At 34.8% G+C, this 12,328-nt stretch overlaps 1 protein-coding gene across 1 annotated transcript in view; it reads left to right on the top strand.

The window, feature by feature from the left end:
* Positions 1-12,328, top strand: part of TGS1 (trimethylguanosine synthase 1) — a 36,391-nt gene that overhangs the window by 6,459 nt on the left and 17,604 nt on the right. The window contains exons 3-8 of the mRNA XM_039868925.1: positions 745-914; positions 1,279-2,089; positions 4,168-4,279; positions 5,806-5,892; positions 8,085-8,259; positions 10,302-10,605. Coding sequence (XP_039724859.1) covers positions 745-914; positions 1,279-2,089; positions 4,168-4,279; positions 5,806-5,892; positions 8,085-8,259; positions 10,302-10,605 — 1,659 coding nt within the window. The remainder of the gene's footprint in view (positions 1-744; positions 915-1,278; positions 2,090-4,167; positions 4,280-5,805; positions 5,893-8,084; positions 8,260-10,301; positions 10,606-12,328) is intronic.

Genomic DNA, 12,328 nt, shown 5'->3' with positions numbered 1-12,328 from the left:
AGTCTGCTAATATATAAAATTATTTTATCTCACATTCAGACTGTTAATAGAGCACTTGAATGGCATTTGTCCAATTAGTGGTATGGTCTACTTTTAGATAACCATATTAGAATGAAATAAAACTTGTTTTGTTATAATAAAACAGATTTTCTCTAAGACCTAGAATCAGGGCTCTTGAAAGCATATTCCAGTTCAGTGGATTTCAGACTTTTAATAGCAGAAGACTTTCATTAAATCAACTCTCCCATAAAGTCCCAGGGTGTAAATCCAGTTGTGATTGAAGCACCCATGAGGAACCTAAAGATGTTCCTCTCAACTGTCTTATTAAAAGCTCCTAAAAGAACTCCACAAATCATCATTTTTAATTCACTGATCTAGTTCAGTTTTATTGCACATAAGGGATGTGAAAAGGGAAATATGTTTTATGGTTACTCCCCTGTGTTCCCTCTTATTCCCAGCACTGCAGATGTGCTCAGTAAGTTTAAGCTGAATGGGCAGCTGGATGGTGGTGGCAGGCAGAACCAGACCAGACATTTTCTCTTGATTCTTAGTTGGCCGTGGTTGTACTAGTCCATATTACCATCAATTATTTTCTTTTTTTTCTTCCCCTTAAAAATTTTAACATTTATATGCCTTTACTTTTGGTAAGCCATGTAATAGCTCTGGGTCTCAGGTTCTTCATTAAAATGATAAAACTTGCATCTAAATTTTCTCTAAAAATAAGCTAACAAATGCTATCTGTAGGAGACCAAACCACAGAAGAGGAAGGGGGTCGTTCCCACGGCACTGCACAATCATGTGATAGCAAAGACATAGGCCTAGATGAAAGTAAACTTGATTCTGAGGCTGAACTCATGAGAAGTATGGGACTGCCACTTCAGTTTGGTGGGAAGTCTACACACAAGAATTTTGAGGTAAGTATTAATTTACTTTTATTATTTCTGTTTCTTAGTTTTCTTCATAAAATGTCACATAGAATTTTTTTATCCCAAATCTAATGCATTTGTGAATTAGAGGACCCCATCTCTCTTTCAATATACATATTTATAATTAACTAAAACTGGAAGTTGTGATATGCCCCCGTGTGATTTTTTTTTTTTTTTTTTCTCCTCTTGGAAACTTAGGAAGATTCCCTTGTTTGTGTAACTAAAGGCCCAGGTCAGAGAAGGGGGTGTAATTGAGGGTATTTTGTTTAATTTAATGTCAAAATAGATTTCGGTTTTACTTTCTCTTTCAGTTTATGAAGTGCATTTCTATTCAACTATTTATCTTATACAGGTGACTATGAATACTAGAAATAAAGTTAAAATGAAAAAGAAAAAACATCAAAAGAAGTACTTAAATGAAATTATCAAAGAATCTTGGAGACAAGAATATGAAGATGACATTTTGTCTTCAGATGATCCATCTTCGATTGAACAGCATGAGAACACCAGAACGAATGAACTTCAAATCAAAAAAGACATTGAAACTGAAAACCTGCCTATTGAAAATACCTTAACTCCAAAGCTAGAAATTACAGAGAAATGGGAAAAGTACTGGAATGAATATGGTGTAGGACTATTATGGCAAAGCTGGCAAGAAAACCACCCAGATCAAACACTGTGTTCTGAACCGTGGAATGTTCCTGGTACAAAGGAAGAATGGGAACAACATTATAGTCAACTTTATTGGCATTACTTGGAACAATTTCAGTATTGGGATGCTCAAGGTTGGACTTTTGATGCCTCGCAAAGCTGCAATACAAATACTTGTGACTCTAAAACAGAAGTTGACAACGAGGAAGATGAAAACTGCATGAAAGCAGACTTACTATCTTTTCCGCCTTCATTAATTGGTAGCATAAGCTCTAGTTCAAGTGATAAAGATCATAATGAAATGCTGAATGGAATTAGTAACCTAAGTCTGAATTCAGAGAAAGTAGAACAGAGCCAGTTAGATTCCTCTTTAAGTTCTGATGGACATCAGTGGCTCAGTGAAGTTGACAGCAGAAGAGAATGCCCTGCATCTGGCCAAGGTGAACCAAATAATGGAGGAACCAAGGAAAGCAACGTGTCTGGAAACAGAGACACAAACCAACCAGCTCAGGGTAAGATTGAACAAGATTTATCCTACTAAGTAATCATTAACTAAAGGACTCTATTTAGCAAAATAACTAACATCAATCCTTTATGGTAGAGTTAAATAACGCCAACTACATTTTATAGTATGAATGAAAAATGGAATTATTTAATCTTTATTTTTATATCACAAGTTGTTTATTACCCTTTTATATAAATAAAAAAAAAAATCTTTGCACCGAGTTCTCAAAAGTATTCCTTCCTTTTACTCCTTGGTGACCAATAAATTATAAGTTGGAAATCCCTTTAGAAATCTAATTTAGAGTGAGTTTGGAATGTCCAAGCTTCTCTAGAGCAAATGGAGACATGTTAAAGAGTGATGGAGAGCAGACATTTGACATTAGGCAAATATGAGTAGGAATCATTTCTGGAATTCAATTGAGACAAGCGAAGTCTTGCTCTGTAGGGAATCTCAACAGGGCCTGATAATATTAATTTCTGACTTTTAGGGTTGATTTCAAGACTCTCATAAAATATTCAGTATAAGGAACTTGGTTGACTCCTGCCTGAGTGATTTAAAAATTTTGCCGTACAGACTGATACCACTGTCAGAATTAAGGAAAGCCAGTGTTAAGAGAAGGTGGAATAGGGTGGCTAAGAATGCGCTTGCTAGGGAGAAGGGCACTACCAACTGATGGCACCAAGAAAACGGGAGAGGAGGAAATTTTTAGAACTTTAGGATTTTTCCTGAAGTGCACTAACATGCTACCTTGGCAACCTTGCCGGAAGTCTGATTCTTAGGCACTTCTCAGCCTTATTCCTATATGAAGCAAACGGTTTTGGCCTTTTACTTAATACTTAGGTTTACTTTACTCATCTCAAGTCGCAGACCTTACTTCATCTAGTTGAGAGTTTCCTTTAGAGAGTTACTAACGAGCTCTGTCTACTTTTTTATTTCTCTTTTCTCAGTACTCTTATAATGGAGCTTAACTTCAGTATGATATTCTCATTCCTTTCCATTTTGCTGTTATTGTTATCATTTTTTATGTGATTTTTTTATATTAGCCTTTTGATAATTCTTCAATATTCTCTTGATTACTTTCTGTACTTATTTAGACAGTAAAACCAGAAATATGTATATTAGTCAGTGCATTGGCCCCTATTTATTTCTTTGTGTTAATATATTTAATAATCTTCCTACTTTTTTCCTTTGTCAAACATAGTAAAAGCTCTGTCTTCTATTGCCTGTTTCCTAAGCTATGTGTATAAATTGATCGTTGCTATTCTATTGCCTGTTCCCTTAATTATGTATATAATTGGCTATTTCTGTAATTAGCTCCAGCGTGACTGCCATTAGGATCAATTTGAGAATTCTAGACTTTGATTTGTTTTATATTCTCCCTCGAGATCAAAACATAAAATATATAGTGCATTTCTCTCTATTTTTTCTACTGTTTGTGGCTGGAGGCTCTCCTGAAATAGTCTGTTTCCACACAGTCAAAGCTTCCCACCATCTATATTACAGATACTTTTCCACTTCTAGTGCCATTCACCTACTTTTTCCAGTCTGAGAAAATATAGAACAAAGACAGACATGTACCTCAGTTGATGCTGCAACAGGTTAAAAATACTCTTTTTAAATGGTGGTGTTTATCTTTCTGTTACTTCTGTTATTCATTTGAGAGCTATATTAGAGACAAGTAAATGCATTTGCTTCTTTAAAAAGAAAAAATTTTAATTAGTGTTTTGCTGCTTTTAGAGTCATTTAGATGAAAATTCCATCAAAATGTGATAACAGCTATGACAAAGGTAACTTCGTGGATTAATATGTGTAGTTTTGGACAGCTATCAGGAATAAACAGTTTTAGTTCACTTTTTAAAGTAGTTACATCATAGAAACTTTTAAACTTTAATAGATATAGCTCCAATTTTTTATGCTCAAACTCTGCATGTAGATATAAGATTAGGTAGATGTGGTCTGGCAGTTTGTCTGATGCACATACAGTTAATTACAGGAAAGGCACCAAAGTATTTCAGTCGCCTTTGCAAATGGCAGAAGAGTCTTGAAACCAAGGGGGGAAATCCACTGTAATATCTCTGCCTCTAGATTCACAGGAATCTTCAAACACAATCGAAGAAAGACCACACCCCACTGGTATTGATGGAGAAGAGAGTGAAGACGATCCACCTGAACGTAAGCCAAGCAAACTTAAGAGGAGGCAAGTTGCATGTTACTTTTCTCTCTAGAATATGTTAGCATAAGCACTCTATCCATGAGTGCTCGTTACATTACAACACTGCTAATCCTGTGAGAAGAAACAAGGCATACTGGGAAGACCATGGGCTTTGGAGCATGGTCAAATCCCAGCTCTTTGTCTTACTCTGCCACGATTTTTTTAATCGGTAAAATGGAACCAGTGCCCTTTTTGTGACATCATTGGGAAGACTGGAACTAGCCTATAATACATCTGACGCTTAGTAGCTACCAATGGATGATAGCTAGTAACTAGTAATATGTAAGTAGGTAGGGTCTCTCTTTCTCAAGGAAGTTCTGATTTTTTTTTTTTTCCCCAAAAATCTCTTTCTCAAGGAAGCTCTAAATTTTTTTTCAAAAGTCTGGATATATATTATAGAATTTTATTGATAAAATAAACATCAGGTATGTCAAATCTAATGCTCTCATTCTATAAGTGGGAATGCTGAGACAGAACAAGGATAAATCCCTTGCCCAGGGTTACATAGCAACAATGGCAGCTCTGTAGCCCAGTCCAACTTTCGGAGACAGCACTCTTTCTAGTATACCATTAATACATGTAATTAAACAATTAGAGAATAATGTAAGGTAGGATATAGTTAAATGCTAATGCAATAAAATACAAGAAAAGGATGGACATTACAGAATTTTGGATGTTAACTGGAAACATTTCATTTCTATGGCAAAGTATGAGTGCTCCACATAAGACTTTTATGTTCTATACAGGTTCTAAAAAACAGTGAGCAAGCTTTAGAGGCTCAGCAACTAAGTACATAAAAGTATACCTCTGCTGGGTTCCTTCTGCATGGTAGACATTGCTAGTTAACTGCTCCATTAGTTCCCGCTAGTTCCCTGAGGCAGATAGTGGGTGTACTTACATTCCTGGGACCCAGTACGTAAATGTTCAGTGAGTGTAATTAATTTGTCAAAATGAGCTCTCGCCACATTCGTTTACTTGTTACTGTTGCCCAGGAAGTAGGGAGCATTAGAAGTTATCCCCAATAGGTGGATTATCCTGGGTTACTTAATATCACTGTATCACAGCTGTATTCTTAATATTTTTTCTTTTGTAATGTTTTGGTTGGGTAAATACTTCTCAAATGTTTCCTTGTTTGTTTTTCTGGGAAAAAAAAAAATGAGATCTGTCTCTAGCAGATTAGTTTAAGACTACAGCTTTTACTGGTGTTTTTCCAAAAGAAAATGGAGAGATCGTATTTGTTCCATGTTCAGGAATAGAGATAATTACTTGACATGGTTTAAGATTAGAATGCTTATTGCTGTGTGCCAATCACTTCTAGGTACTTTGTCTCATTGGGAAAATCCTAAATAAAATACTCTTCCTATCTTTCTGGATTTGTAAACTATGGTCGAATGTTGCGATGGGAAAGTTTGCATAGGTTGGTTTATATGTACTTTTGGTATTTGCCTGAACTGGTGGGCTCTGGAGGTAATGCGTCATCACTGTTTACCTTTTTGTTTTTTTTTGTTTAGCCATGAACTGGACATTGAAGAAAACCCAGATTCAGACTTTGATGACAATGGTTCCCTTCTAGGATTCAAGCATGGCTCAGGACAAAAGTAATTAATTATACACAGATGCTGTTGTCTTTAAACCTTACTTTAAGCTTTTGCTATCCTAAAGCTCTCTATCTGATATCTATCTGATATTCAGATAGCTAATAACAATTAGATATTTTATAGCACTTGAGATTTTACAATTAAAACACTAACCTCTCTTGTTACTAAGAATTTTGAATATATCACCCTACATTTGATGTATTCACATATATTAACTCAGTTGTGCTTCATAGCAATCCAGTGTTGCTATTCCAATTTCAGAGATAAAGCAGCCGCAGCTCACAGAGGTTTTTACTTGGTCACGATCACATCATTTCCTGGAGAAGGGGTTCAAGCTCAGTTCTCGAGAATTTTAAACACGGTTCTCTCCTCACCTAGGGTCTAACATACCTCTGTATATCTAAAGTATATCATGAACAAGCCTGAAAAGTTCATATATGAAGTAACCTTTTTTCTTTTTTATTATGAAAGTAGTAAAACTCAAACAAAACAGAAGTAACAAAGAGTGAAAATTCTTCAAATCATTCTCCAGAGATAGGCATATATCCTTCCTAACTTATTCATGTGTGTTTTTATGATTGTATACATATACATACATCTTATTCCCTTTTTATAAAAATACAAAAATGGAATCATACTGTACATAGTCTGCAGCTTGTTTTTTTCCCTCAACAGTATACCATGAACGCCATGCCTTATCAGTACATTTACCTGATCCTTTTAGCGGAGCTGTATGTTTAATTGACCATTTCGTATGTACAGCTAGATTGATTGCTTCCTAAGACCTAAGAATATGCCTTTGAGGTACCCCAGGTTATTGCATGTACCAATAGCTCTTCCTTCTTATTGCTAAATAGTATTCCATTGTATGGGTGTACCTTAATTTCTCCAATCATTTACCTATCAAAGGACATTTGGACTATGTGTGGTATTTTGCTATTACAGATAAAGCTGCTATGAACTTTTCTGTAGAGATAGTATTAGAGTTCTCTGGGATTAAGTGCCCAAACATTAAATATAAGGAAACTGAAGAGCTTATGCATATGACATGAAGACAAGACTAAACTGCGTACTTAAGGCACACTGAAGACCTATCATTATGTCAGCTTGCACCTTGATTTAAATCAAGGTTAAGGTCTTTGATATTTCTAGGCGTTGAGACATGTTTTGTTAGTTGTGAAACTTTAATGGATATCTATACATTATGAGGTCAGCAAGCAAAGGACATAAGTTGATCTAATTTGAATCCAAGTTAGTTCAGAAATACATGCTCATAATTAAGGCTAAATATCTTAAAGATTAGTAATATAAAAGGTTTTCTTGATATTGCCACATTTAAATTCCTGGCAGAATTTATTTCTACCCACATGTAATTTTACTGAGAAATTACTTAAATAGCTCTTGTTAGAATACACTCATAGAGATTGGTTGTTTTACCTGGTATTTAACTTAACTATTCTCCCCCTATTTAGAGTACCCAGTTCTACTTAAAAGGGTAGGATAAGATACCCTTTATGAACAGGTTTTTAATATGGCTAGAAGATATCACCTGACATTTAAAACCAAACTGTTTAAGGGTTTATAAGTGCTAAATTGTATGTTACACTCTAAATGTCTAATAGTCTGTAGGAGAGGCAGTTAAAGAAAGCTTCATAGCAGATATATATCTTTTGGGACTGAAAAAGTGTAGATGGTTAGATTCAAAGACATACTCTAATTACTTTGATAATAGAGGTTTTCTTTTTTGGTGAGTTCAGATTGATTTAGGTAACGAATTTAGTGACCACTTTTAAAATAATGCGAACATATCCAGATATGTGTAAGGAGCAAGGAGCTTTGGCATCGCATCATCATGAGGAAAAATTATAATTCTCCAACTGCAGTAGGGTTAGATTTTCCTGATGTTTCTTTATTACATGTTTACTATGTCATTTCTACGTTCTGCTGTATATAAGGTATGTTGATATTCCCAACTTGGGTGTTTCGCATTTACTTGAGAATTAACGTACAGGCTAGACCTTACACTTCTGGATTTTGAATTATTCGATAATTTTCATAATTTAGAAAAATGAAAGTAAAATAACAGCTTCGAATAGAAAAATACTGAAAATCATTAGTTTTATTTTCTTTTTATATAAGGAAACAAACTCAGAACTTAAGATTTAAGTCAACTTCTTTTGATTTGGTCACAGATATGGTGGAATTTCAAATTTCAGTCATAGGCGGGTCGGGTATCTACAGAAGAATGTCAAGTATAAGTCAAAGTTCTTGGACATGAGAAGACAAATAAATATGAAAAACAAACACATTTTCTTTACTGAAGAGTCAGAAAAAACATGTTTCAAGAAAAGCAAAGCTTTGAGTAAGGTATGTATAAATTTTGTTTCAATTTACAGGTAGAATTTCATTTTGTGAGCTTGACGCCTTAAAATTATTGTTTTCAAATGAGAACCCTGTTTCTACCAGATTAAGGATACCTACAATTCTTTTCCACTTGATTCACAAAGGAAGTTTGTGTGAACTAAATTTGAAAACGATTTAAGTTGGGAGTAGTATGAAAAGAGGATGTTAGAAACTACAAAGTAGCAGTGTCTGGGCAGATACATAGCTAAATTACCTTGTGTGTGAAGTAACAGACAATGGAAATTTCTCATCTGTGTTAGGCTAAACAAGATCCTGGAATTCCAATGTCCAGAACAGCTTTTATTGTAGTCCTTAATTTTGAGGTTATCTAAAGGTGATCAGTTCTTCTTTGCACTAACAAGTTCATCCTGTTGACACAGACTCAAGGCTAGTTTAGTGATTCACACTGTTAACGAAAATATTCATATCCCCACTTCTGGACTTTGCTGTACCTGTCCTTCAACTACCTGGGAAACAGGAGGAATTAAAATTGCTTTTGCTTGGTTCGTTGAATGATCCTTCTCTCTTATAGAAAAGAGCACCTTCTACTGAGCAGAACTTTTGTATCAGTCACATCTCCAGCAGCTCTTTTAAGTCAACAGAACAAAATCCAGACTCCATGATGACTTTGTTTTTCCCCTTGTGTACAGTATCCTAACTTGACTATTCTTCCAAAATATGCTACACATTTATAGCTGGTTTTATTTTTATTATATTTCAGATCGTTTGGTCCTAGTGATATTTTAATATTTTATTGGCCCTAGTTGTATCTGGAACAGATTTCCCAGTATCAGTTCAGTCATCCTATAGGACTTTATATAATGGGCTGGATGTGATAGCATTCATGTTGCTTATGTGTCCTTAGATATCCGATTGATGTACAGTCACAGTCCCCTTAAAAGATTCTTGGTGGTTGCCCATCTCTGTCTACCACTCGAATTCTAACTTCCTAACTCTTCAGAAGGTCATGAAGACCTGTTACAAAGTCAGAGAAAGACAAATGCCATCTGGTTTCACTTACATGTAGAAGGTAAAGAAAAAAATGAACAAACAGAAACAAACTCATAGATACAAACTCATAGATAAATTGATGGCTGCCAGATGGGACAGGGATTGGGGGACTGAAAAAGGGAAGTGATTAAGAAGTACAAATCTATAGTTACTTCTAGTTGTCATGGGGATATAAAGTATAGCGTGAGGAATATATTTAGTGATATTGTAATAACTGTATGGTGTCAGATGGGTACTAGATTTGTTGGGGTGATCACTTTGTAAGTTATATAAATGTCTAATCACTGTTATACGTCTGAAAGTAAAATAATATGTATGCCAACTGAATTTGAAAAAAATTTTATTTAAAAAAATTTTTTTATAGAAGATTGCAAGGAAATATATATCATCTGACCCTGAGTCTTGTTAACGTTTCATAGAAGAAACCTAGTTTTTAGTAATCATTTTACTGGCTCTACTGCTTCATTAAAAGGCAGCTCACATTTTTTCCAAGATAGCCTTTATTCTTATGGACAGGTTGGCAATTCTCTTTAGAGTTCATCTTTGGTGCTGAGTACTATTTAACATAAATTATAATCTGGGCATTGCACAAAGCTCTGTATAATTGGGAAAGCTAAAATTAATGACTGAACAGTAGGTAGATTTGTAATGGTAATGTCACATAATACAGTTATATTGTTAGAAGCCTTCATGGAAAGCTACTAGAAAAGTTCAGCTTTATCCTCTTAGTGTCAATTGATAAAAGGGAGGTCATAGTCTTGTGTTTAATCTGATATTTTCTTCCTTTTAAAGAAATCTTTAATAAGGTCATGGGGTGTCCAGGTAATAAAGTACAATTAGTTTGGAATTACTTACATTAGCTTGTATGATACAGTGTACATATTTGAGCTAATAATTGTGACACAGCTTGTCAGTCAGGTCACAAATGGTAAAGCAGGTGGGAATGTTCTGTGTAATTGAAATTGATCCATGCTTGTAACATCTTTTAATTTCAGGTAGAAAAATTCCTAAAATGGGTTAATGAACCAGTGGATGAGGAAGCTTCGCAGGAGTCAGCTTCTCATAACAACATACAAGACACTTGCACAAGCAGTGATTCAGAGGAACAAGAAATGTCTGTTACGAAAGACGATGACCCACTGGTGACAAGCATTCCAGAACCTAAAAAGTGTTACACCGTAGCATCATCTGGTGAACTTGAAACAGAAAAAAATGGAGACAGCATAGTAGCACCTGTTACAGATAAGGAGAATTGTGCTGCTCAGGATAAGCCAGACTCTCTTCAGGTAGAAACTGAGGGTAAGACTAACTGCGTCAGCTTGCTAATGGATTTAGATAAATGCCTTTTTTAGAATATGTTTTTCCATTTTTCACTTTGTAGTCTTCCATACCTAAGAATTTACTGTTATTTATTTTTAAGTTGAGAGAAGGCATATTAACTGTGACTGTGCTAATGGCTATGATTTGGCATCCGGAGCATATTGATAATGGCTGAGCGAGCATGATAAAATCAAAGGTAAAGCATATGGCAAAACTGTTCAAGTACCTTTGTCTATACCATTAAAATTGGTCTCTGCCACCTCACTCTGTTCCATGGGCCAACAGTGGCCAGTCCATTTTATCCCTATTGAAATTTAGTATGTCCTTGGTTTTGTTTCAATCGTTCTTTTTTAAATTTTTTTGGTTTTTTGTAGTGGTTGTGGATAGTGGTAATTTGTGTTTTGGGTGGGACATTGGCATAAAAAAGTATTTATAGTAGTTAGCTATAATGAATGGAGAATAGAGTAACATTTTCACTTTATGCCCTTTTGTACTATTTGAATTTATTTTACAGCAAATTTTCTTTTATAACTTAAAAATAATATTCAATGGAACATTGAAGCTTTTATAAGGTAGAAAATTTTATTTGAAATAGTATTCATTTTTATTGATGATTTATTTCAGACCTGCCCTAATGGAACAGTTATATTATTTGTGATGATTTCTTAAGTTAGTGTTGAGGAAAATACCTTTTTTCTTTGTGCATATGAATATGTAGACCTGTGATATCTATGTCATGTACTTCTTTGCCTTTCTAAACAGCATATATATGGTAGTTAAATTTTTCATTGTGCAACAATTTTTTATTGTACAATTTTTTTATGTACAACTAATGTTCACATGACACTTGCAGATTTCTGAAATGCTTTCACGTGCCTTTTTCACATTTAACCTGTAAAATAGCCTAACGAGGTAGGTGGAATTAGCTCCATGCTGTAAATATAGAGATTAAATCTCAAAGAAATTAAGGGGTTTGCTTGAGGTCACAAAGCCAGAAAGTGACTTGGCTAGGACACAGTACCAGATTGTTTGATTCCTAAATTCCATTCTTCCACCTTTGTTACAATGTTTGTAGTTCTCACCTGGGGTAATAACACCATCTCAGAGACATTCGAAAGATGTTAGTTGTCAGGATGACCTGAGGAATTCTGGCATTTAGTACTTTGGATTACTTAACATTAAGTTGTGTACAGGATGGTCTTACACAGTTAGGGTTGTTCACACAGAACATCAGTGTCCCCTCTTCTGAGAAACTCTCATTGCATTTTGCTATTGAAGACACCTATAACTCTTTGCAGTAATCAGATGACCATATTAAGACATGGTCCTATCCTTGAGGATCATTTAAATGCAATAGAGTTTTATTTGTCATCATCACTTTTTGTCATTATTTAGCTATGACAGCACTCTCATCTTCTAATCTGCTTGAAACTGAAACTAAATAACCAAATAACCAAACTAATAAAAATCATTTGTCTAAGAAAAAGTCAGTCTCTGAATGACATCCTTTTCTATTAAATGGAGCTAGTGACCCCTGTTTCAATTTCTCAGAGGCCCTGTAACTTCTAGGTCATGGCTGGTTCAGAGAATTAATATAGCTGGGAGTTAGAACTTAATTGGTCCTTGGAAAATTTTATTGTAAAAAAGAGAAGGGAAATGTTTGGATTTCTATAGTTCACCAACTATGACAGTGTCTTAAGAA

The sequence above is a fragment of the Pteropus medius genome, unplaced genomic scaffold (genome assembly GCF_902729225.1).
Source record: "Pteropus medius unplaced genomic scaffold, Ma_sr-lr_union100, whole genome shotgun sequence".
Classification (NCBI taxonomy): domain Eukaryota; kingdom Metazoa; phylum Chordata; class Mammalia; order Chiroptera; family Pteropodidae; genus Pteropus; species Pteropus medius.
The sequence above is the reverse complement of the archived record's forward strand: the minus strand, read 5'-3'. Positions and strand labels throughout refer to the sequence as shown.